This window comes from Chaetomium tenue, assembly GCF_020726465.1.
Source record: "Chaetomium tenue strain MPI-SDFR-AT-0079 chromosome Unknown F5144scaffold_6, whole genome shotgun sequence".
NCBI classification, from domain to species: Eukaryota; Fungi; Ascomycota; class Sordariomycetes; order Sordariales; family Chaetomiaceae; genus Chaetomium; species Chaetomium tenue.
In genome coordinates, this window is record NW_027117334.1 from 3,584,978 (window position 1) to 3,609,427 (window position 24,450).

The 24,450-nt window shown below is 56.4% G+C and overlaps 8 protein-coding genes across 8 annotated transcripts; 5 read left to right on the plus strand and 3 right to left on the minus strand.

The window, feature by feature from the left end:
- The first annotated feature begins 27 nt into the window (after positions 1-27).
- F5144DRAFT_584051 (uncharacterized protein) lies at positions 28-2,384 on the plus strand. The gene is made up of 3 exons (XM_066789594.1): positions 28-562; positions 632-1,178; positions 1,248-2,384. Exons 1-3 carry the CDS (start codon positions 461-463, stop codon positions 1,946-1,948), a joined length of 1,350 nt encoding a protein of 449 aa, XP_066640424.1. The 5' UTR covers positions 28-460; the 3' UTR covers positions 1,949-2,384.
- A 5,787-nt stretch (positions 2,385-8,171) lies between these two features.
- Positions 8,172-9,271, minus strand: F5144DRAFT_370103 (Alpha/Beta hydrolase protein). The gene has a single exon (XM_066784483.1). The coding sequence runs from the start codon at positions 9,064-9,066 to the stop codon at positions 8,221-8,223; it is 846 nt and encodes a 281-aa protein (XP_066640425.1). The 5' UTR covers positions 9,067-9,271; the 3' UTR covers positions 8,172-8,220.
- A 1,274-nt stretch (positions 9,272-10,545) lies between these two features.
- Positions 10,546-11,666, plus strand: F5144DRAFT_584064 (serine/threonine-protein kinase). The gene has a single exon (XM_066789595.1). The coding sequence runs from the start codon at positions 10,560-10,562 to the stop codon at positions 11,457-11,459; it is 900 nt and encodes a 299-aa protein (XP_066640426.1). The 5' UTR covers positions 10,546-10,559; the 3' UTR covers positions 11,460-11,666.
- An 823-nt stretch (positions 11,667-12,489) lies between these two features.
- Positions 12,490-13,957, minus strand: F5144DRAFT_370106 (uncharacterized protein). The gene is made up of 2 exons (XM_066784484.1): positions 12,925-13,957; positions 12,490-12,867 (listed from the first exon to the last, which is right to left on the minus strand). The coding sequence occupies exons 1-2, from the start codon at positions 13,890-13,892 to the stop codon at positions 12,627-12,629; spliced, it is 1,209 nt and encodes a 402-aa protein (XP_066640427.1). The 5' UTR covers positions 13,893-13,957; the 3' UTR covers positions 12,490-12,626.
- A 193-nt stretch (positions 13,958-14,150) lies between these two features.
- On the plus strand, positions 14,151-17,815 carry F5144DRAFT_584070 (P-loop containing nucleoside triphosphate hydrolase protein). The gene is made up of 4 exons (XM_066789596.1): positions 14,151-16,507; positions 16,568-16,808; positions 16,861-16,917; positions 16,978-17,815. Exons 1-4 carry the CDS (start codon positions 14,543-14,545, stop codon positions 17,634-17,636), a joined length of 2,922 nt encoding a protein of 973 aa, XP_066640428.1. The 5' UTR covers positions 14,151-14,542; the 3' UTR covers positions 17,637-17,815.
- A 754-nt stretch (positions 17,816-18,569) lies between these two features.
- On the plus strand, positions 18,570-18,725 carry F5144DRAFT_467455 (uncharacterized protein; the record flags this gene model as incomplete). Its single annotated transcript, XM_066784998.1, has 1 exon — positions 18,570-18,725. A coding segment is annotated over one exon (156 nt), but the record flags the coding sequence as incomplete, so codon positions are not given.
- Positions 18,726-19,119: 394 nt separating this feature from the next.
- Positions 19,120-20,417, plus strand: F5144DRAFT_623597 (uncharacterized protein; the record flags this gene model as incomplete). The annotated part of the gene is made up of 3 exons (XM_066792160.1): positions 19,120-19,331; positions 19,399-20,031; positions 20,085-20,417. The coding sequence occupies exons 1-3, from the start codon at positions 19,212-19,214 to the stop codon at positions 20,415-20,417; spliced, it is 1,086 nt and encodes a 361-aa protein (XP_066640430.1). The 5' UTR covers positions 19,120-19,211.
- Positions 20,418-20,606: 189 nt separating this feature from the next.
- F5144DRAFT_615429 (uncharacterized protein) lies at positions 20,607-24,113 on the minus strand (the record flags this gene model as incomplete). The annotated part of the gene is made up of 2 exons (XM_066791800.1): positions 20,607-23,999; positions 24,066-24,113. The coding sequence occupies 2 exons, from the start codon at positions 24,111-24,113 to the stop codon at positions 20,607-20,609; spliced, it is 3,441 nt and encodes a 1,146-aa protein (XP_066640431.1).
- Positions 24,114-24,450: the final 337 nt, after the last annotated feature.

A 24,450-nucleotide genomic window follows, 5' to 3' on the forward strand; every position in this document is an offset into this window, starting at 1 on the left:
ATGTCTGTTCTCTGCTGTGCAGGTGCGAAGGCACCGTGCCGCACGCATTCGCCGTGCCGCGTGTTTGACGTACCAAGGTCCCAGGCCTCCCACCATATCTCCTGGGGCTGAAGGGGGGTGGAACAAGGATGGCTGTGTGGATAAATGCGCCGCTGACTACATATCTGGCAAGTCGCCATCCAGACATGGAGGTGTCCAAAGCAGCCGGCACATCGTTCCACAACATCGCCTTGAAGTCTGGAAGAATGAAAAGAAAGCAAATCCGTCGAGAAACCTGCTCCTTAGCTAGGAGGCCCCATGTTCTGAATAGCCTCCATGTCCGGATTTTGGCCTCGTCCATCCATGCGTCCACCGACAGACGCGAGTGGTTAACGTGTTATGGAATAGTCCATAGTCACTCCTGAAGCAAGAGGAAGTTAGGAACTACTCAGTGCTAGCTAGCCGAAGCTGGGGTTTCAACATGTCGTCCATTAACAATAGCTTCTATACGCCAACCGCCGATAAGCACGCCGTCCTATTCGCGCCGACGGGCAATGACAACATCGCCGCTTTGGTCTTTCATGTGTGTACATTTAATTGATGATCCACTCTTCTGTTAATAGTAGCAGCCTTCTCACTAAGCGAGGAACAGGTCCTGAACTGGGTCTTCTTCGGCCTATGCGGTGTTGTTTTCTCCGTCCGCGTTTATATCCGCTTCGTCTGCTTCCGAAAACTGGCAACCGAGGACTACCTCATGCTCCTCGCGCTCGCTTTACACAGCGCCCAAACCATCACAATTCAGCTTTACGTTGGCTACATGTACGACGTTGAGGCCGTCGAAAAGGGCGACTATTCCAAGATCAGCTCCGACTTCCTCGCAAACTCCAAGAAAGGCTTCATAGCCCTCGGCGTCTGCGTCTACCTCACCGTTGTCGGCCTTGCCATCATCAAGCTCAACTTTCTGCTCTTCTTCAAGCGACTAGGCGTCGGATTCCGCAGCTTCCATATCGCCTGGTGGATTGTCACCGTGTTTACTGTGGTCGGCGCCGTCGTGCTGTGCGGCCTACAGGAGATTAGGTGCCTGTTTGGGCCCATCGACTACATTTTGGGCGGCGAGTGCGTGGACAAGTCAATTCTAAGGCGTATCTTTGTGAAATCTATTTTCTCGGTAGTTGTGGATGTTTTGTCGGATATCCTGAGTGAGAGATTAGCCCCTGACCCTAACCTAAGGTACCTAAGTGACTAACACCTCACCACTTCCATAATAGTCCTCTGCTTCCCCATCTGGATCCTCTGGGGCAGCGGCATTAACAGACGCAAGAAGCTCACATTAAGCTTTGTCTTTAGCCTGGTGTGGGTGACCATCGCCATTAGCATCGTGCGCGGCACCGTCTTCCACGAACAGTACACCATGGCGGTATCGGGGCAGGCGGTCCAAAGCCAGAGTGCTACGTTTACGTGGTTCTGGTTCCACGCAGAGTTGAGCGTGGCATTCCTAGTCGCTTGCATCGTCTCCTTCCGCTCGCTGTTTGTACAGCGGGCCAAAAAGGGAAACGTCCTGCGCCAGGAGAAGCAGCAGCGCGAGGCCGCCTACCGCAGTGCCATCCGCCACGGCCGCGGTTGGCGCGCAAAGTGGCAACAACTCAACGAGAGCGTGCTCGATAAGTGTAGGACCCTCGAAGACTGGCCGGGCAGCGACGCCGCTACCGCCCACGGCAACGGCCACAGTCTCCCTACTGCCCCTTCGGGCCTCATGACGGTAGACTTCAATGACGACGCCAACTGGAAGAAGACCGCAGGGCGCGTTGTCCACATGACCACCACGCCTACCGTCCGGGAAAATGCCGATTCCTGTCCACAGTCCCGGGATCTCCAGTATTCCCAAGGCCCTGCACCGACGGGTTCGATGCATAGCGAGGAGGTACTGCTGCAGAATCCGGAGGCGGTGCATGTGAGGCAGGATGAGTAGGTACGCAAAAGGGGTAACACGGTAGAAATTGGGCGAACGGTAATAGAACTGCACCTTTCTTCTGAGGCGAGTCACTCTTACAGCTTAGGTATTTTCCTATCCCTCCAAGTCACTGGCTTCTGCAGCCGGGTAGTTCAATCCCGGATCCAACTTGCTCAACCCAACATCACTGTGACTCCCGCTACGGGTACACACAATGTCCGGTGGGTGGGAGGTTACCGTAGGTAGGTACCTATTGACCTTTCCTCGAAGTTTAAGCATCTGAGATGCCGAAAGGAAGCCGGCAAAGCGTAAGTGAACGTTCGCAACGCCAGTGAGGGCTGGAGCCGCCAAGCTTGAGACGATTGGAAGAGAGCCCCGGTGTGATCTCCTGGTTTCCTGCTTCTTGTCAACCCCTCATTCTGCACGCCCACATAGCTTCCCTAGGAACTCCAACAGGAATGGATAAGCAGACATTTGGAGTATGGCGGTCGATCGTGTGCCATCACTGCCGCGTCGTTTCAGCTCGCCGTCGCTCTTTTCCCAGCAAGGAAGCGCGCCTGGGCCATATGACGTGAACTGAATGCCATTGACTGAGACAGTACTAACCGCTCGTAGTCACCGCTATTTCCCATGTTCCTAACTGTGTCTCGAGTGATGAATTAGTGCGAACCTGCATTTACAGTTCCAAGCACAAATAGTAACGGTCATGAACCCATGTCAGCGTCTTAGTCCGCACACCAACATCCCCAAGACACAACTCAACACGACGACGCAACAAGCTTCCAAGAGTTTCAGAACCTTTTTGTCCATTCCATCAGTACGCTCCTATACCATGAGTAATAACTACGAATAAGCTATTTAGTAGCGCCGAAGGGACCCTAGGAACGTCCTTGAATTTCGGCCTCAAAAGTCCCAAAGCTTGCGTTGATCGAAAGCTCTCGCAAAGCCCTATCTAGCCACACCACGTGCACCGACGCGCAATCCGCAGCGCGGCCGCAGTAGGCGTGGAAAGAAGGGCGATCCGGGACACGCAGTCGCCCTGGAAATCTCTATCGCCCACGCACGGACCCACGAGCTACCCGACCCACCCACAGTTACCCAGACGACCACGCCCCCCTGAACCCCTGAGTGGAGGCGGGATGGCCGGCCCTACTGCCCCAGTCCAAAGGGGAAGAAGTGGGCTAGAGCAGTCCCGACACTTGCCCCCCACCCCGCCCCTCTCACCCCCACCCTCCGACATAGAGGTTATCAAGAAGATGGTTGACGAGCTGGTGGGACTAGCAGACCCCGAGAAGAAAGGGACAGCCAGAGGCATGGGACAGGACCTGCTAGCAGCCGTCCGGAAGGTGCACAACGCGTCTCAGTCACAGACTGGAAACATCTCGCTTGCCAACCTCCGCAAGGTGGTGGCCGAGGAAATGAAGGCAGCCGTCAACGGACCCGGAGCCCAGGACAGAGGATCCTGGGCCGCAGTGGCCGCTCATGGAGCTGCCCCCTCTCAGCCGCAGCCTAACACGCCGACAAAGATAGTGCCGACCCGCATAAACAAGGAGATTCTAGTCAGAGGCAGAGGAATGCCAGCCGATCTCGCCAAACGCACCCCGCAAGAAACCATCCAGGCCATCAACCGGGTGTCTATCAAGAAGGGAGCAGTTGCGGCCCGAAGGCTCCCCAGCGGCGATACAATCGTCACATTCCAGAACGCAGGCGCGAGAGATTGGCACTCGATGAACACCAACTGGATCAAGGAGGCTTTCGGAGAGCAGGCCCAGGAGAGCAAGAGAACCTTTGCAGTCCTGCTAAAGGGCGTGTGGAAGAAGGACCTCCAGGGGGTCACCGAGGAGGAATTCGGGAAACAAACAGGCCTCCACACAGTCGATAAAGTGAAGTTCAGAGTGCCGAGACACAGGGAGGCGACCCGGGCAACAGTGCTGGTTGCTTTAACCTCCCAGGAGGAAGCACGCAAGGCGTGCGACGAGGGAGTGATCTGGAGGGCTCAACTACTGGACTGCGAGCCTTACTGGGCTGCCCTTAGCCCAACACAGTGCTACAAGTGCTGGAAGTGGGGACACACACAACATCATTGCAAGGCTACCCCATTGTGCCCGCGCTGCGGGACGAAAGCCCATGGAGAGGGCGGCAGGGACGGCGAGAACCAGTGCCCTACTCACAAAAACGAAATCCCACTCCGATGCCCGGCCTGCGGAGGAAGGCATCCGGCGTGGTCAGGAGAGTGCCCGGAGAAGTCGAGGACCCTCGCCAAGGCCAAGGAGGCCTACCAGTTCCGGCCACGGACTTATGAGACCGCAGCGGCGAACTCTGCCAGCACGGCCCCTACGAGAGCTCCCGCGTTTAACTTCGAGGGCGAGGAGAGGGACGACAACAGCTATCAGGTGGTAGGCAGGAAGAGGTTGAGAGGAAGACCGACGAATGCGGCTGCGGCCCAACGTCAGGCTCTCTTAGACCCCCAGCAGACCAGGATCAACTTCGAGGCTCCGAGGGTGCAGTTCGCAAACCCGGTAGTCAACGGTGTCTACACCGCCGCTCCGCCGCCCCGAGCGCCCGAACCGGCTACCGGACCAACGCCTGCCGTCGCCGCCAACCCTGCGGTCACTGCTACTCCGAACCAACGCGACCCCGAGGGGGACACTACGATGGACTCGATCACCGTCGCAGGCGATGAAAATTAAAATTTTACTCTGGAACACCGAAGGAATCAAGCAAACACTGGAAGTGTTGCTGGAAGAGGCCAAATACGACCTCTTGGCTGTGCAAGAACCGTGGATTAATAAGGCGACGAAGTCTACATACTGCCCCCGGAGCAGCAGATACCACCTGGTACACAAACTCGAGGGGCGGGCAGCGATATATGTAAGCAAAAGATTTGAAATCAGGCAGTGGGACTCCGAAGCCGCGGAGAATTGGTGCCGCGTGTGGTTCCCAGAGGCGGACCTCGGAAGGGAAGACCCCGGATTGGAGCTTTGGTCCATATACAACCCTCCCGGCGGCGAGAACGTACCGAGAGCCCTGCAAAGGCGGCCAAGGCCAAGCCACCCGGTGGTTCTGGCAGGTGACTTCAACTTGAAGCACCCACTGTGGGACGATTTCGGGCGCTACGACAGGGAGTCTGAAGACCTACTGCAGCTGGGTCTCCTGTGGGACCTCACCATCAGGACCCCAAGGGGAGCAACAACACGAGCCCCTCAGGGGCGACAGCGGGGCCGTCCGTCAACTATAGACCACTTCTGGGCCTCGGGAAACCTCCAGACAACATACTACGGGGAGGAGTGTCGCGGAAAGTCAGACCACTACCCACAGGTGCTCGAGATCGAGGGGAGGCTGGGGCCGAAGCCAACCCAGCCGGACGGCTGGGCCTGGAACAAGATGGACAGAGAGAGGGTGAAGGCTGAAGCAGCGTTGCTATGCAAGGCCATGGGGCTCACGGACCCGGGACCGGACGGACTACCGGCCAGGACCCGGACAGTCGAGGGTCTTGACAAAGCTTTCGATAGCCTGGTTGAGTGGCTCACCTGGGTCGCGGGGGAAAGCACTCCACGGAAGAAGGCGAGCTGCGGCTACAGCTCTCCCTGGTGGACTGTGGAGGTGCAGCAGGCCGCCCGGGAGGCCAGGAGAGCCGAGAGGTTGGCGAAGGAGACTAGGGCAGAGTACTGTTGGGAGGAGCTCAGCGAAAGGCTCAAGGACCTTGCCAGAACAACGCGCGAAGCACGGACGAGGGCTTGGAGAAACAGCGTACAGGAAGCAAGCGAGGCAAAGAAGCCCGATCAGATGTGGAGCTTGGAAAGATGGGCTAGGCTGCGGAGCTTTTTGCCGCCAGAACCACCGAGGCTGCCGGAATTTAAGGACTCTTCCGGACAGGTAACGGCCAAAACGCACGACCAGAAGGCCAGCGCGCTGGCCGAGAGGTTCTTCCCGGACCCACCGGCCAACCTGACGGACGTGGAAGACCCAGCCTTTTTGGGCAGCTGGAACCCGGGCTTCGACGTTGTACAAGCAGTGACGCCGACCGAGATCACGGAAGCGATAGGAAGAGCAAGCCCCTGGAAGGCGCCAGGCGAGGATTTGCTCCCGATGGGCCTTCTGAAGGCGTGCGGAGCACCGTTAGCTGAAGTGCTGGCCCTTCTGGCGACAAGGTGTCTGGAGCTAGGATGGTTCCCGAACCGTTTCAAGAGGGCGAAGACTGTAGTACTACCGAAACCAGGAAAGGCTCCGCCGGTGTATCAGACCCCGGGGGGATACAGGCCCATTGCTCTGCTGCCAACCCTAGGGAAGGTAATAGAGTCAGTGGTCGCCAGGAAGGTCACTCAAACTGCAGAAGTCAACGGCCTCTTACCAGATGAACAAATGGGGAACAGAGCACACCGCTCCACAGAGCTGGCTGTCCGGCTAGTAGTAGCCCAGGTCCAGGAGGCGTGGAGACAGAAGCGTGCGGCGTCCCTATTGCAACTGGACATCTCAGGAGCCTTTGACACGGTCAACCACACCCGACTGCTAGCAACTTTGCGAGAAATGGGCTACCCGAGGTGGCTGGTCCTCTGGACGAGAGACTGGTTGACTGGTCGAGAGGCCACCCTTCTTTTCGACGGCAAGACGGCGGCACCGACGGCAATTCGGGCAGGGGTCCCCCAAGGCTCACCCCTTTCCCCTGTTCTCTTCATCCTCTATATTTCCTCGTTATACAAGCAGCTAAAAGACGAGCACCCTCACTTGGCTATAACGGGGTTTGCGGATGACACCAACCTCCTGGTGTTTGGTCGAAACCCCGAGGCCAATGTCCGGCAACTGGAGGCGGCGTGGGAAACATGCATGCGATGGGCGGACAGTCGGGGGATGAAGTTCGCCCCGGAAAAGAGCGAACTGATCCATTTCAACAAGGGACGACGGCAGTGGACAAACCAGCTGGAACTCACTAACCCAGGGGGAGGCACCAGCCCCGTCAGACCGAAGGAGTCTGCCAGGTTCCTGGGAGTCTGGCTGGACCGGAAGCTCAACTGGAAAGCCCACCTTGCGGCGGTGGAGAAGAAGCTGAGGACCCAGAGCTATGCCCTGTCGAGGCTAGCGGCATCGACGTGGGGACTGGGTCTAGCCAAAGCGCGAGAAGTGTACACAAAGTGCATCCGGTCAGCGCTGGCCTATGGCGCATCGTCGTTCCACATTCTCACGGATGTGGGAGGCGAACCGGTGAAGAAAGGCATCACCAAGGCCCTCGGGAAGGCCCAGAACAAGAGCCTGAGGATTGTGGCGGGAGCCTTTAAGTCTACCCCCATCCGTAACCTCGAGACAGAGACGTGGGTACCACCGTTGGACTTATACCTAAACAAACGGCTTGCAGATTTCGAAAACCGACTCCAACAACCCGATCTGGACGACGGCCAAGGCGGCAAAAAGACGGCGGGGAGCGTTATCCTTACCGCCTGCCGCAAGATACAGCAGAGGCTCAGCTCGAGGAGGGGCAACAGGGGCCGACCGCGAACCTTGAGACCTCAAGGGCCCACGGCGGTAGAGAGAGCCGCGGGCACGATTATGCGCTGGACGGGGGGAACCATAGACACGGACAAGGCAGTAGAAGAGGCCTGGAGAGCGAGGTGGTCAAAGGAACGGGACGGCAGAGCAATCACCAGGCCGGCGGACGACTTTGACCATCAGCGGGAGACGCTATTCCGGAACGAAACCCTAAGGAGGCATGACGGTCTCAGCAAGGCGAAAAGCTCACTGCTCATTCAAATCCGGACGGGAGCAATAGGCTTACGGGACTACTTGTTTACACGGGAAGTCCCGGAGGTTCTGACGCCTGCCTGCGAGTGTGGCGAGGGACGAGAGACTGCCGAACACCTGGTAGTGTGGTGTTTGGCCCCACCGTTGACTCGAAGATGGGAGAGAACTGGAATTCGGACACGACGGGACTTTTACTCAGTTCTACACGGTATCAATCCCACGACTGCACGGCTTGCGAGGAGGATCCTCGACTGGCTGATGGACTCTGGGAGGCTGCCGATGTACAGCTTGGCCAGGAGGCTCGAGCTGGAAACGGCGGCCTGAAGCGCCCCCGTTCGGAGGCCAGGAGGCCTCCTCTCTTTGTATACGTAGACTCACCAGAACGCATCGTTCCTTGATTGTTGGTAGGGGTTTTTCACCCGGCCCGGGAGGGCACGGTTTTCCTGTACACTAAATAGCAGAGGGTCCGGCACGCCCTAGGGCATAGCGGAGTATGAATAATGATAATTTCCCAACTATACATTACACAAGGCTCTCTACTGACTACCTATCTACTGCTAAACCCTCTCAAACTCCCGAGGCAACCCCCCCCCTTCAACCCAAGCCGCCACCCCCTGAGCAAACAACTCGGGAAACTGCAAATCCCACGCATGCTCTGCCTCTCTCAACACCACCCCCCCTGACCCATCCTCAGGCCACGCCTCCCCCCCATCCGTCCGTCTACTCCTCAACGCATCCGCCGTCCTCTCCAACATGGACACATCATCCCCCCTCGCCCCCGCCACCGACAGCGTGCGCACCCTCAACCGCCGCACATCCTCCAACGTGAACGTCAAAATCCACGGAAACATATCCTGCACCAGCGGCCACGTGATATTCGCCCTCAACTCCGCCACCAGCTCATCACTCTGCTTCAACCCCATCAGCGACGTCTGCCAGCGATACACCCAGTCCGGCAGCCAGCACAGCATCAGCTTCATGCTGTAGTAGGTAAAGATCGTCCAGCGCGCCATGAACAAGCGCTTGCCCACCGCGGGGGCCGCGCCGGTGACGAACAGCGAGCGCACGAGGTTCGGGTGGGCCAGCGCGAGGCACTGGCCGATGTAGCCGCCCATGGAGACGCCGACGACGTGGGCTTTGCCGCCGTGGGCGTGGGCCTGGATGAGGTTGGCGACGTGCCGGGCGGAGTTGTCGGTGGTGCCGGGGGTGATGTGGCGGGAGGCGGAGTGCCGGGGGAGGTCGGGGAGGAGGAGGTGGAAGGCGGAGAGGTGGGGGATGACGAGCGCGAATTCGAGACGGCTGGTGAAGCCGCCGTGGAGGAGGATGATGGTGGTGGGTTTGTCGTCGTTGAGGGAAGTGAATGAGAGGGAGGTGGTGGGGGTGTCTGGTGAGGGTGCGGCCATGGCGAATGATGGGAAGTCCGAAGTGGCGATGGCGATCGCAGGGGTTAGATGTTTTTATTGGTGTCGACGGCTGCCACCGTGAAATTCTTGATGAACAAAACAATAAAAGCACTTGTGGCAAAAGAGTTGAAGTAGAGTACCTATATGTATACCTTAAGACCCGAGTTTGCATCGGTCCATTCAGGGGCCAACGGACAATAACAGAACGGCTCCGGGTTTTCGGCGTCCGGAAGAGACCCGAACATCTCCGCCTAGGATTTAATAATTTACCGGGGCCAAATCAAACCAGCCAAGGAGGGATTGCCGCCCAGGGTACCCATTCAGCCAAGCAAGCCAAGCCCCCTCCACTTAAGATACAAAGCCTGCGTGAAGTTAGGTACTGAAAGGGAACGCCCGAGAGGTCCCGGTACTTACAATGCCCTTACGAGTTTGTCTTCCTCTCCATAGGTACGTAGTCTTGTAAATATCCACAGCCTCGACTCACCCACCCCCAAGGGGTTTTCGATGAGGGAGGGACATTATGGAAAGTATCAAGGAAAGTTGACAAGGACCTCGAGTAACTAGGTCCCTTACCTAAGTATCTGTCACGGTTATGGCCGCATGCAGGGTCCCGATGGAGGGCGCGTGGGAAGCGTCCCCAGCCAATCATTAAAGATGGGTCCCGGACCAATCAGCAGAGGAACGAGGGGAACGGCTACCGTTCCTGAGGTTCCTCTATAAGGAACGAAAGGAACGGCCACCGTTCCTGAGGTTCCTCTATAAGGAACGAAAGGAACGGCCACCGTTCCTGAGGTTCCTCTATAAGGAACGAGAAGAACGACCACCGTTCCTCACGTTCCCAAGGGAAGAGGTACGAAGGTACCTAGGGGCCTAGATAGTATATAGTCACTCGTTCTGGAGAGCTCTGGGAGTTCTCCAGTTAGCAATCACAACTACAGTTCGCTACAAGCTCGCAAGCCTACTGTTGAGACAAGTCTATTGTTGTGCACCTTTTGGCTGCACCGAACCTAAGCATCCTTTGCAAGATTACCTTCACTGAACCCTAACAGGATAGGATCCTAGGCAGGTTCGTCACAGTATCGTGACGAAACAACTATTTTCTTTTCTTCTCCTGCACCCCCGTTTTGTCTTTTGGTGGGAAGGAAACATTTATCCCAAGGCTTAAAGAAACAAGTCAATTTCACTCGGTTTACTTTTCTTTTACCAGGTTTCTATTCTTTGAGTCCTTTTCTCGAGATATTTCTCCTTCTGTTGTTTGTCTTCAATCGTTTTATGCCACCAAGTCACTCACTTGGCTCCGGAGTGCTGTAGGTGATGTGGCGATCGAACATTACAATGCCGCATAACATGGAACATGATTTGGCTGTACTGTCAGACTTGGCTAATTCGGTGTCTCGGCCATGTTGGGCTGAGAGCCTGACATTGGAAGTGGGTCAGGGAGAGGGGTTGTCGACAGGGAAGTGATAATCTCTGGTTCCTCCTGTTGCCACTCCATGCCGTCTAAACGGCATCAAACATCATCCCTGCTCTTCCCGATTAGATCCGCCTCTCTTATCATGGTTGCATCTCATACCGTCGAAGGCCTCGAGGAGAGCCCCAAGGCGGACGGCAAGGAAATATCACTGGTACAATCCCTGCAGGATCTGATTCTTGTTGAGTTTGGAAAGGCCGGTGGAGAGATCGGGGAGATGGAATATGTCACATTCAAACATATTACTCCCGAGGAAGAGGTATACTTCGGCCAGTCATCCAAGAACAAGAGGGAGATCACCATGGAAGAGTTTAATTCCGCACTACAGCGTCTCCCCGATAACGAGATCTTCCCGGAGGTTCCAGAGGACATCCCCCTGACAATTGCGCCCGACGACTTGGACGACGACTCTGCATTCCTCAAACGACCCGGCCTCACCTCATACGATGAGGACACCAAGGGGACTATCTTTGTCCGCATGGCAACCCTCCAGGAGACAGTCATCATGGAACAGCTCTCTAAAGAACCTCATCCCTACATCATCCGCTACCTCGGCTGCCGCGTGCGCCGTGGCCGCATCACATGCATCGTTCTAGAACGCCTGGACCGGACGTTGATGCAATATGTCAACGAGCCCGAGTTTGGGAAGCTTGATAGGAGCAGGTTTCTGAAGGCGCTCGAGTCGGCTGTGGCGCATGTCCACGCGCTGGGGTTGGCACACAACGACATCAACCCGTACAACATTATGGTCAAGGATGGGATGCCCGTCTTGATTGACTTTGGGGCCTGCCAGCCTCTTGGGCTCCCTCTACAGGAGAGGGGAACCCCTGGTTGGTCCATGGACGACATTACAACCTCCGAGCTGGAGCATGACGCGTACGGACTACGGAAGATTCGGGAGTGGTTGGAAAGTTTTGAGTGAAAGGGAGATTCAAGAGTTCCCCCCCTTGGCTGAAAAATTGCACTTGCGCGGCGGGTATACGGATGTGGTTGTGAAGTGGTAGGGTTAAAAGGGCCCGGAAACACTATATCCAAAAGGACTATCACATATTTTGAGAAATATCAATCACGACATGCCATGTAGATAGCTCCATAAATTTAGCAGCCTTTCTCTATCCCAGTTCGTTAGGTACATACCTGTAGAGATGCACGTTCTCGCCGGTTAACATGAGAAATTGAAGGCGAACTCGAAAAGAGAGCAAGAAAGTAGGTAAGAAAAGAGAAGAAAGTAGATAAGAAAAAAGAAGAAAGTAGACAAGAAAAGAGAAGAAAGCAAAACAAACTAGGAAGTGAGAAAGAAGTAAAGAAACAGAGCAGAATAAATCAGATAAGAGAAACTGAATAAAATAAAAGCTACCTAGGTATCTAGGATTTAGGCTTCCGGGTGTCTTTCTTTTGTTCTTTTAATCGAAGGTTTAGTCGGCATCTACACCTGAAGTTCGGTTATCCTTTTCCCATAGAGTAAGCCGCTAGAGCTCAAACTGTTCAAGAGGATTCGAGGACCATTCCGCCAACCCATAAAATGAACATTGACTAGAGATTGATTGCGGCCCATCGCGACCAGATTCACGCAGATGGAACATGGAACTATGAGAAAGGGGGGGGTGGGGGGGGGTGGGGGCTACGGCCTCTTATGGGTTATTACATATCGATCTTCTATCTTCATCAACGCCCAAAAGAATGTCCTCCTCGGCGTCGGCGCGTCTATGACGCCCTGGGTGAGCGTGTCGTGATCGGTATAACGATGACTATGGCTGTCTAGTTGTCGGTAGGTAGCCGTGGTAACCAGGACAAAGTAACAAGGCACATTGCCCATCTCCCAGTTTCCCTCTCAATCCCTCGGGCATCACGAACATATTGTATATGCCTTGTAACTTGTGTTGTTGACTGGATTTGATCGCCAGGGGCCACTTCCCAGTGGTCATGAGACTCGAGTGGTAATATATGGGATCCGTGGCGAGTAATCAGTTTTGCTATCCGCCGAACCTTCCGAAAACCGGGGGGCAGTGCCTTTGTTTTCTCCCATGCCATTTTATATACCTGGCCATAGAAAAACTTTTCGAAATTCTGAATACCTGTCAGTGTTGTACTATCTGATAAATAAACAATGGAGCAAAGCAAGGATACTTACCGACCAGTGCTGGAAATACTCGTAATGCATCGTGTATTTCCTCCCCCCCATGTCTGTAAAGTTTATGCTGTCTTCCACCAGTAGATAAGGCTGGCGCCGCATGGTGTTTGTCATGCTCTCGATGGTTGAGAGGATGAACGGAAGAAGTAGTCCGGCTTTCCATAGCAGATTGCCCATCGACTTTGAAATGGCCCGGAGCCTGAAGCAATGTTAGGGAACCAGAGTTACGTCCTATTCAGCTTTTTCTCTCACTCACAGCTGAAACAGAAGCAATAGAACATCGTCTTTGCCTTCTGGGCTCATTGACTCCGTTCTTCCAGGCTGGGAAACGGCGTAGAGGATGAGATCTGATTGTCTTGACAGCAATTGCATGCCTTGCTGGGTATGTTGATGGGTTTCTTCCATGCGGGACTCAATTGTGCTGTGGTAGATTTGGGCGTCTTGACGCAAGGCGGCCAACTGTTGAGCCTGAGCGTGCATGCTGCCGCTGAGTGTTGTAATGTGGTTGTGGCCCTGCTGGATATCGTCACGGGCAGCCTGGAACTGAGCGAGAACAACCGAATGCTTTCGGTCAAGGGTGACCTCCTGGGAACTGCCGAGCTGTTGTATTTGCGAACCCAGATTGTCAATGCTGTCCGAGGTCTCTTGTTGTAAGGCTACCATCTGCGTGCTTTGCGCCTCGATGGCCGGGGGGACGCTGGCCAACATCCTTGCAAGGGCCTCGACCCTGATGATATCAGCCCGGTAACTTATCGGGGGTTCTGATCGAATGCCTAAGGTAGAATGGACACACCTTCCGCTCGCGTAAATCTGAAGCAGCATGTTCAACTGAGCCAGATGCGTCCCAAGATTCTCTCGCAGCTTCTCAACCTCCTTGGCGTACGCCACAGCCCATTGTGCTTTTCTCCCGACACCGTGGTGCCATCCTGACGCTGCGTTCGGCCCGAGCTTTGCATTGAATTTGGATATGGTCTTGAGGAAACTGCTCAGGGTTTTTAGAGTCACGTCGGTCTGCTTTGTGATGTCTTCTGGGAAAATATTCTCTGCTCCCTGCCTGGTGTGTAGTTTCTTGACGACGCGCTCCAACGAATTTAGCTCCTCCACCAGGCTTTTGTACTGTTCCGATGCCCCGCCGGCGTCTTTGAGGGCGTTAGTCACGTTGACGGCGAGGCCGACCGCGGCGATGAAGTCACCGGCCGAGAACCCAAACGCGGGGACCGACATGTCGTCGTCATCAGGACGGCGGTTGATGTCTTGTTGCTTTCGAGATAAGAAGACCAATATTTGAACATGCGAGAGTGAGAGAGCGTGTGCCTTATGCAGCCCGACGGCTCAGCCAGGCCTCCGGCGGTTACACGACATGACCATCGCCCAATAGGACAGGGAGGGTCCAAGCCTTGCCCCGTCTGGCTGTTTCGACCTTTGGGGTAGCATTTAACTGGGGCATGAGAGCCCGGGCGTGGTTGGACTGTCTGGAGGTTGCGTCAGATTCTGCCAGGGGTTTGGTAGTGTATCTAGGTACGGATAAGAGATGGTGTTCCGTCTGGTTCCCAGTGTAGAGATACCTTACTTATGTTGTTCCGTGATTATTGCCAGTTGCCACCACTCCCTGCTTTCACTGTTCAGGTGGCAGGGTACATGTACTGCGGCACAATAATCGCTAGTCTTCTCCCTGTTAAGCGCTGGTGGCTGGTGACGAAACCCGAGCTGTTTGTTATTGGCGTTCCTGATGCAACCTTGGCTACTTAAACCTTCAAGCATCAATCTTGCCGGCCTCACATCAAATACAAACGACCTGCAAAAGGCTGCATTTTCGATCGTCTTCTTTTCTTTCTTCTAATACCCGCGGGTGAGAACCGAACCGAAAAGTCACGATGGAGCCCGCAGCAGAGGTCGTTCTCGAGGCGGACTCGCTCTCGCAGCTTAACACAGCGGACGCTCGATCCCTGCTCGACACCATCGACGGCCTTCGGGCGCTCGGCGTTGGCGATTTTGTCCAACTCCCTCAAATCATCGTGGTCGGCGACCAGTCATCCGGTAAGAGCTCGGTTCTCGAAGCCATCTCGCGCGTCCGGTTCCCCGTCGACGGCGACCTGTGCACCCGCTTCGCCACTGAGCTCGTTCTTCGGCGCGCACCTGAGACGGCCATCAACGTTAGCATTCAATTCGCAGACGCTGTATCTGCAAATGGAGACAATGACACCCCCAACGCTCCCCGCGCGCCTCCTGCACCCTTCCACAGAGATAGTTTCGATCGCCACGCCTTGCCAGACATCATCCGGGAGGCCAAGGAACGCATGGGCATTTCCAAAAACGGCGCAAAGCGCTTCTCCAAAGACGTCTTGCGCGTCGAGGTGACCAGCCCGGACGTGTACCCCCTCACCCTCGTCGACCTCCCCGGCATTTTCCACAGCTCCACCGAAGAGCAAAACGACGAGGATAGAGAAATCGTCAACGGGCTCATCGAGAGCTACATGGAGCAAGCCAAGAGCATCATCCTGCTCGTCGTCGCCGCCAACCAGCCGCTCGCCAACCAGGCCGTCCTCTCCGCCGCGGCGCGCCACGACCCCGACCGCGAGCGCACCATCGGCGTCATCACCAAGCCCGACATGGCCGGGGCCGCCAACGAGCGCAAGTACCTCGACCTCGCCAAGGGCCGCGAGAGCGTGCATCGGCTCGCGCTGGGCTGGTATGTCCTGCGCAACCGGTCCGAGGAGGAGCGGTCGTCGGAGGCGGCGGTGCGGGATGCGGTTGAGGAGCGCTTCTTCAGGACGGGCGAGTGGAACTTGGTTAGCTCGGCGCATCGGGGTGTCGAGAGCCTGCGCAAGCGGCTGAGCAAGGTGTTGCTGGATCATATTAAGAAGAACCTTGGTAATCTCATCGATGATATTGAGACGAGGTTGAGGGCTCGCCAGCAGGACTTGACTCGCGCCGGGAAACCCAGGTCTACCCCGGAGGAGCTGCGGAGTTATCTTCTGGGCATTGCGGAGGAGTTCCAGCGGCTGGCGCGCGATGCGGTCGAGGGGCGGTACAACGATCCGTTGTTTGGGGGATTCGACCAGGACGACACGCGGCTGCTGAAGCTGCGGGCGCTGTTGAGAAACATGAACGACGCGTTTAGCTACGTCATGCAGAGGAAGGGGGCGAGCTACAAGATCCAGTGGGAGGATGCAGATGCCAACGAGGCCGCAGAGGAAGGGAACGGCGGCGATATTGCTGAGTATCTGCAGCCGTTGTATGAGCTCTACAATGCCCCCGACCCCAAACCAAAACCGGAGGCGGAGCTTAACGCCCTGCTGCAATCGTTGGCATTCTCCAACCGTGGAAAAGAGTTTCCCGGGGACACTAACCCCGAGCTGGTCTTTCTGCTCTTCAAGAAGCAGGCGGCGCCATGGGAAGCTATTGCGCAACAGCACCTGGATTATGCCGTCTCAGCAGCCAAGGAGTTTGTGCACCGCGTGTTTCGGCATGTGGTCGGCGCAGACGAGGCTACCCTGAACGCCATCCTCCACGACTGTGTGGACCCCTTTTTTGCCGACAAGGAAGATATTCTCAGCGCTAAGCTGCGCGAGATCATCGCGCCCTACAAAAATGGCCATGGGCCACCTCTTGACTGGGCCTTCCGCCAGAAAATGCAGGCCAAGACGTCGCGGAGATTTGCCGTCCAGTTTGCCAGACGGTTGGAGAGGCAGCATCCCGAGTTGTTTCAGTTCGACTTTGGCACGGCCGCGGCCCTGAACCGGCAGATGGTCATAAATGCCGTGGACGGTCCGAGCCGGGCGGATGGAAGTGTGTTTGACACGGAGGAGGTCATTAACAGGATGATGGTGTATTACGAGGTTTGTGATTCCCATGTCACAGTCAGATTCGCCGCGAGCTTGCCCTAACCCAAGAAATAGATGTCACTGTGGACGTTTGTCGACAACATTATCAGCCTAGCCATCGAGAGCTGCCTGATCCGCGACCTGCCAACAATCTTTACCCCGACAAAGGTCGATGGAATGGATACTGAGAGGCTGCAATATCTAGCATCGGAGACAGAGGATCTGCAGAGACAACGGCAGGATCTCCAGCAAGAGGTCACCATCCTGCGGGAAGGATTGCGCAAGTGCCAGAGGCACAGGCCCCGCCAGCAACACGGTATGTTGTCGATGACAAAGTACAACTTGTTCACAATTCTAACAATCTACAGTGCTGCCCTCCGCTTTGTTGCGTTTGTCTACTAGTGGTGTACCAGGGGAAGTCTCAAGTAAGTTAAATTTCCATACATCTATCCGTTAACGAAGTCCAGCTGAAGCTAAACGACCAGGGGATGTCACGCCGGAGCCGTCAGTCACCCCGTCTGGAGACCCGAAACCGTCACCAGCACCAAAGCCGCCCGTCGCCCCAGCCGCAACAACAGTCCCACCCAGCACACAGCCTGCATCTCGTCCTCCCGCCTACGGCCAAAGCGTGTTGAACGGTTCCCTCTTTCCTAGCGGCTCTTTCTGCAGCAGCAACCTGTTCGGCGGGACTCCGACCCCGGGCATTAGCCTTGGTTTTGGCAGCACGCCCAACACCAAGAGTCCCTGGGGGATACCCTCTGTCCCGGGCACCGGTTTTGGTTCCGTAAGCGGTGGCTTCGGTGCCTACAGCACCTCCAACACCACCAGCCCCTTCGGGAAACTCCCTTCCCAGGGCGCCGGCTTCGGCTCGGGCACTAGCTTCGGTTCTGGCGCCGCGTTCAACACCAAGAGTCCCTTCGCGACAAGTGTTACCCCAGGCACCGGCTTCGGTTCCTTCAGCACCTCCCGCACCACGGGCAGCAACCCCTTCGGGGCAGCCCCTCCCACGGGCACTGCCTCCGCTCCAAACAGCACCACCGGCACCAGCAACAACACCACAGCCGCCGGCACCACAACAGGCACTGGCACCAGCACTAGCATCAGCGGTGGCACCGCCGGAAAACCAGAACCCCCTCGTACGTAACACCCGTGGACCCCTCGTAGGTAGCACTTCACAGCACTCTCTCTCTCTCTCCCTCCCAACCCAACAACCTACCTACCCTGCCCTCACCCACCCCATCACCCGTCCCACACAGCAGACAAACGAACCCAGCATGAACACTCACTAACCCGTGACCCAACCAGAAAACGCAACCTCCACCCTCCCACTCAGAACAAACCCCACCAACACCACCGCCACCACCACCAACAACAGCAGCAGCACCGCCACCACCAACCGCGCCAAAACCTCCCTAAAATACCCCGGCATGGAGCTCGTGCCGCTAGTCGCCCCCACCGCCGGGTTCCGCGGTGTGCCGCTCGAGGCTGTGGGCAACACGGCGTTCGAGAAGCCGGGGACGACGTTCCTGCATTTCTGTTTCCAGGAGGGGGTGCGCGGGTTTTCGGAGGAGGAGTTGAGGTTGCGGTGGGTTGTGGAGGGGGGGAAGGTCTGAAGGTGCTGTGTGATTCATGTTGTGGTGGCTGGGTACCTACCTAGGTTGGGGTTGTGAGTTTAGGGTTTGTTAACATGACGCTTTCTGGTGTTTGGGAGGCGGAGGTTGGGACATGAGTGATTGGGTTATATGTATCTATCTTTGTAGGAGATCATTATGTGTGTTGTTTGTGAGGGATCATGCGGTTGTGGTGATGCCCGACTGGACTTTGAGCAAGTAATTTACTCACCTTACTTACAAACTCAATTGCAACTCCGTTTTGCACCAGCCTTTCATTGCGCGACGCCATTAATTGTAAAGATGGCTTCAGCTCCTGGAGATATTTCAGTGTACGTGCCCCGAGAGGACGGGATCAAGGCAAGAACGGGGTATAGAAAAACCAACATTAAAGCCGGAAAGAGAAACAAGAAAACAAAAGAGCTAAAAACCAAAAAGCTCACCACCAAGCCCCATTCGCCGGTCGAATGGAGGTTGGTGGCTACGAAAATCCTGAAAACAAGGTTTTGCGCCGCGAGGGGGAGTCGAACCGGTCCTCTTTCGATTGGTGTCCAACCGGTCCTCCTCCCAATACCGCTGAGCTAAACCGGTGTTTAGTTCAATTGGGAGGAGGCGGTGACAGTGTGAGCGTTATCCTGGTATATATGGTGCTGGAAGGTGCGGAGTGGGGTGTTGTTGTTCACTTGAGACCAGATGGAAGAAACCCGAGCCCCTATCTATCATACGGACCGGACCCGACACTCGGGCCGAACAACTCATGCTACGGCATCATAGGTACGCGACCTAATCCTCCTCTGTGAATTTACATATACATCACGAGCCGTAGTTTATAATTATTGGTTGGCTATAGTTGGATTGCCTCCGGCGACCACACTTCTTCTCCCTGCCCATCCTACGCGTCAAAGCTGAAGGTTCCGTAACAACTGATAATTTGGAGGTTGGAATGCAGGCTTTGCTTTTTGCTACATGCCCCGCAATTTTCTTTGTGCGTTGGTTGCTGATTTCCCCGCCAAATGCAGTTGATGTGTGGCGAGATTCTCGTCCCGTGCAACTGCATGTGTCCGTCCAACGCGTGCCTCCCTGCTGAATACCTGCTGCATGTCCGCTGAATGGAGAGACAGGATAAACTTTCAAGGTGGGCTAAGGAGAATGCGATCCTCCTGAAGGGAGTCCGCCTCAAGGATATCCCCGGTCGAGGCGCCGGAATGATGGCACGCCGCCGTCTCAAGGTACAACAGATGAATTCATCCAATATCCCCCCTCTATCAACGCGCCCAATCTAACTTGAGATCACAGCGAGGACAAGAAATCCTACGTGTACCCACACAATTGGTTCGCAGTCTGCACACGGTCCCCGAGCACATCTCTAGCAGGCTGCCACCCGACATGTCGATTCACGCCCTCCTTGCCGCCGATTTGGCAGTCGACGGTATGGCAGGGTTGTCCTCGTGGAAAGATTCCCTCCCTATGTTGGGCGACTTTACCACTGGTTTCCCATTTATGTGGCACAGACAGCTTCAGGAGCTCCTCCCGAAGCCCGCTCGGGAGCTCCTGAAAAATCAGCAGGACAGCTTCCACCGGGACTGGAACAAGGTCGCAAAGGGCTTCCCGGACTTACGTCGAGACATCTACCTACACAGCTGGTTTGTCGTCAACACGAGGTCATTTTACTACGCTACCCCGCAGACGGAGAAGTATCCTCCAGTCGACAGGTTGGCCATAGTCCCCATAGCAGACTTCTTCAACCACGCCGACACCGGATGCGAAGTGACGTTTGACGAGGACGGTTTCGTCGTCTCGGCGGACCGGGAGTACCACGGTGGTCAGGAGATCTATATATCCTACTGTGCGCACACGAACGACTTCCTTTTGGCCGAGTATGGCTTTCTGCCGGCGGCGAACCGGTGGGATAAAGTTTGCGTCGACGAGGTGATCCTGCCAAAACTAAGCACGGCTCATAAGGAACTGCTCCAAGGAGAGAGGGGCTTCTCGGTCCGTTTATGTTGGATAGCGAAACCCTTGGATGCAAGAAAACGCAGGCCGCCGTTCGGCTCCTGTGCTGCGGTAGTCGGGGGCAATGGAAAGAGTCCTTGGAAGGAGAAGACTGTGGAGAGCATTGGCGAGGGGAGACCAATACATTGCTGAGATCATTGCTCGCCGACTACTCGGCCATGGTCGGCAAGGCAGTACAGAATGTTGGGGAGCTGCAAGTCGGACAAGCCGCTCAGCGGGAACTGCTTGCGCAGAGATGGAGACAGATGGATACAATCGTCACGCAGGCAATCAGTCATCTCCAGAGGCTTCCGATCCTGTGAGACAATGACAAGGTATGAGCCCCATTTATCACCCCGGTTAGCGGGTCAAGTATTCCCCCTGATTCTTCAAAACAACAATCAACTCGATTTAAAACTGGCGGGGGACAAAAAGCAGGTACATGTACTAATAACAATCACTGAATACTACAAGGAAATCTAGCAAACTCCTTCATTCTCATCTATCAAAACTCAAAAAAAACTAAACTTCTCATCAATCTTCTCCGGTTTCTTCTCCCTCTCCCTTCTCTCCACCCGCGCACCCTGATGCCTCTCCACCATCCCCCCCTTCCCACCCGCCTTCGCCTCCTCCGCGGCCGCCGCACAAAACCGATTGTCCACCTCCCACACCTCCTCCCCGAGCCCATCCCCCTCCACGCCGCGCCCCTCATACGCGCCCAGCACCACGCGCTCGGCCGGGTTCCACCGGCTCGTCAGCAACCCCAGCCGCGTCTCCTGCCGCTGCCTGACCCGGTGGATCCGGTAGTACGCCTGCTGGTTCTCGCGCTTCGTCCACGCCGGGCCCGTCACCGTGCTGTACCGCGCCCGCTGCAGGTTGAGCCCCGTGCCGGCGAGCGCCACGGGCGTGACGAGTACGTTGGGTGGGAAGTTGCCCTCGGTGAGGAAGCTGTCGAGGACGCGTTGGCGCTCGGGTTGGGACAGACTGCTGTGGAGGAGGATGGGTTTGAGGTGTCGGAAGGCGGGGTGCGTGCGTTTGAGGAGGAGGTAGCTTTGCAGGAGGACGGCTTCAGCTTCGAGGGGGGTGAAGATGCAGAGCTTTTTGGAGACGCTGGGGGCGCCGGGGATGGGGGATTTGTCGTTGAGCATGGTGCTGATGGTTTGGGTGAGGGTTTCGAGCTTGGGGCTGCCGGCGGACCAGGCGGGGATGAGCTCGTGGTAGGGGGTTTTGGTGACGTCGAATCTGGCGGCGGCGAGGTTGGCGTGGATCTCGGGGATGGTGAAGTTGAACTCGGCGCCGCTGGGGGCGGCGATGCCCGGGAAGGTGGACGCGAGCCGGAGCTTGAGGAAGATGGCTTCGCCCGCTCTGCTGCGCAGGAACCGCGGGAGGGGGATGCCCTGTTCGGCGGCTGCTGCGGCGGCGAGGTTGCGGGTTCTGTTGGCGAGCACCTGCATATCATCCGTGAGATGGGAGGGGAGGTTGTGGTCGGTGATGTTGACCTTGAGCGGCCCGACGTCGGTCAGGTTGCGGCCCTGGAATTGGTCGGTGCCGAGACGGCGGAGCATCATGGGCTTTAGGACGCGGTCCAGCCGGTAACGGTAGTTAGCAATATCGGAAGTGGGAACTGTCTCTCCGTCGGCTTGGATTTTGGTCAGCTTGTTGAAGGTGTCAACGAGCGCGTCGAACGAAGCAACGGTGGCGCCGTTCAACCGATGGTTCTCATCCTTCCAGACCTCCTTCTCGAGGAGGGAGATGGTTGGGTGGATATCGGCCGGGGTCTCACCAAAGGGAGTGCCCGAGACAAAGTATGTCAACGGGGTCGGCTGGTCTGAGTCGAGGCTGCACTTCTTGAGATGCTGAAGCCAGGCCTCGATCCGGCTCTCCTCACAGTCCTTGGCGGTGACATACTCGTGGAACTCGTCCATGAGAATCATACCGGGCAGCAGTCCGTTCATCTTTCCCACGCCCCCAGGGACGTCCATAGCGAAGTGGCTCATGAGTCGGGGGATGAACTCGGGCGAGACGACAATGATGTAGTCGCTCTGTCCTAGACCAGCCTGGTACTTGGAATTGTCTTCTTCGCCTGGGGAGATGATTGGTCGCAACTTCTGGACCTCGGCCGGAGTCAACTTATCCTCCTTGTCGCCGCCTTCGTGGAAGCCACGGATCTTGAACACCTTGGTATCCAACTTCAACTTCGCATCCCTAACGGTAGACGCGCAGTTCCTAGCTGGCGCCACCAAGATATTCGGCCCATCCGGCAACCGGTCCGCCAACTGCCTCGTCAGCTCCGAGTAGCAGTAGCACCGAAACCCGTACCGGTCATCGAACGGACAAAGCCTGGCACCCTCTTTGCCCGGAGCGTTATGCTGACCCACCGAACCCCCCGTCTGCTTCCCGCCCGGCTTCGCTGCGGCCTTAGCACTCTTCTTCCACGCCGCCTTGACCTCATTCTTACACTTCCTCAGCGAATGCGCAAACGCCACCAGGCCATACATCTCCTGCGTCTTGCCCAGGCCCTGCTCATCACACAGCAGCCCGCCCGACACATCGCCCAGCACGAACGTCATCAGCTTCAACACCCCCATCAGCTGGTAGTCAAATAGGCCCACCATGGTGCCCTGCAGCTTCTTCATCGGCACCCGCACCCGGCCGCCCTTGGACACCGCCGCGATCGCCTCGCGCTTGCGCCACTCGGCCTCGTACACCTTGAAATAGTCCAGGCACGCGCTCCACTCGGCCTCCGAGTTGCCCGTGTTGTACCCGCCCACGTAGGCGTCGACCGTCGTGTCGAGGTCCACCGCGCCGTAGTCGGCGTCGGCCACGCTGGCCGTCTGGTACTCGGCCGCTGCGAGTTCGATCAGGTTGAGGTAGGTGGCGGCGGGGGTGGCTTTGGTTTCGGGGGAGGGAGGGTCTGGGGAGGGAGGGGTGGAGGTAGCGGCGGTGGCTTTGGTGGAGGAGGGGTTGGTGGTTTTGGTGGAGGAGACGGGGGTGGTGGTGGTGGTGGCGGGAGTTGATTTGGTGCGTGGTGGGCTGGCTGCCTTGGTTCCCCTGACGGTGCCGCGGCCGCCGCGAGTGCCACCGCGAGTACCGCCACGGGTGGGGTGTATACCCCGGGCAGTGCTTGGGCGGGGGATGGGCAGGCCTCTTGTGGGTGGCTTGCCGCGAGTGGAGGCGATGCCCCGAGTAGCGACACCTCCTCTGGTCGTTTCTTTGCCCCTTGTTGCGACGGTCCTGACCGTGTTGCAGGGAATGATGGACTTTTCGGACAAGGGTCCGACTACTTTAGACGTTGGCAATGTAGGCGCGGCTAGCCCTTCTTGCTGGCTGTAGTTCGACTCGGAGTCTGAAGTCAGCGTGTCGTCGTCGGACACCTCACCGTCTACGCCCTTGTACACAAACCCATGCAGACCGGCGACCGTGTCGTAGTCAATATGCTTATTGTGAGCCGCCGTGTCCTCCTCGTCGGATTCAATCTCGTATTCTACAACCTCGATGACAGTCCGCCGAGAACTAGCCGTGGGGGACCGGCTCGTGAACCAGGGGCCGCGGGATCGAATCATGACCCAGTCGTCGTTAATCCCATCAAAGCCTTCCTGCTGCCAATACGCTAACATCTTGGCCGGGTGATGGTTCTTTTGAGGCAGGATGTTAAAGTAGAGCTGGCCGTATTCCGATACCACGATATTGTTTTTTGTGATGTCGACCAACAGATTTAACCAAACGCGCTCGTCCGTCACCTCCCGCCTCCGCGCTTCTTTACTGTCCGAGCCGTATTGACAAAAGACGACGACCTCGGTATGCCAGTTGAAATTCAAGCGATACACGAGGAGATCCTCAAAGTCGTCCCAGCTGTACGCCTCGGAGTCATATGAGCCGTCTTGCTTGCAGCTGTGCTTGATGGACTCCGGAATGAAGTAGGTCAGTGGTTTAGACAAACGCTGGCTATCGTTCCCCCGCACAATACTGACACTCAGCGTGGTCAGCTTGTAGAATGGGGAGAGTTCGGTGTTGGTCATTTTGGACGCCAATTCTTTGCAGGCCAATGTGGTAAGTGCCTACGAGTTGGGAGCGGTTTGGGGATGGGGAGATGTATGGAATTAGACAGCTCAAGTGATGCGGTAGTTTCTCATATTAATACTAATAGCAGTGAATGTACATTAAAGACAAAGCTGTGCTATGTCCCGACAGTGTCATTGTGGGTGGTACAGCATTCGTTCTGATGGCAGGAAACCATTGAGACAAAGGAGTTGAGATGGGATCAATCAGTGGGGCTTTTTAGCTGTTCGGAATAGGTCAACACATCTTTTACAGTCCCGAGGCATGATTAGAAATTTAGTTATAGTAGTAGTGATC

Coding starts and splice junctions, on each gene's coding strand:
- F5144DRAFT_584064 (XM_066789595.1), top strand. CDS start 10,560: ATGCCGTCTAAACGGCATCAAACATCATCCCTGCTCTTCCCGATTAGA.
- F5144DRAFT_370103 (XM_066784483.1), bottom strand. CDS start 9,066: ATGGCCGCACCCTCACCAGACACCCCCACCACCTCCCTCTCATTCACT.
- F5144DRAFT_584051 (XM_066789594.1), top strand. CDS start 461: ATGTCGTCCATTAACAATAGCTTCTATACGCCAACCGCCGATAAGCAC. Junction 563..631: donor TCGCCGCTTTGGTCTTTCAT/GTGTGTACATTT, acceptor AGCGAGGAACAG/GTCCTGAACTGGGTCTTCTT. Junction 1,179..1,247: donor TGTTTTGTCGGATATCCTGA/GTGAGAGATTAG, acceptor CTTCCATAATAG/TCCTCTGCTTCCCCATCTGG.
- F5144DRAFT_370106 (XM_066784484.1), bottom strand. CDS start 13,892: ATGTCGGTCCCCGCGTTTGGGTTCTCGGCCGGTGACTTCATCGCCGCG. Junction 12,868..12,924: donor CTATTGCTTCTGTTTCAGCT/GTGAGTGAGAGA, acceptor ACATTGCTTCAG/GCTCCGGGCCATTTCAAAGT.
- F5144DRAFT_584070 (XM_066789596.1), top strand. CDS start 14,543: ATGGAGCCCGCAGCAGAGGTCGTTCTCGAGGCGGACTCGCTCTCGCAG. Junction 16,508..16,567: donor GGATGATGGTGTATTACGAG/GTTTGTGATTCC, acceptor CCCAAGAAATAG/ATGTCACTGTGGACGTTTGT. Junction 16,918..16,977: donor TGTACCAGGGGAAGTCTCAA/GTAAGTTAAATT, acceptor CTAAACGACCAG/GGGATGTCACGCCGGAGCCG.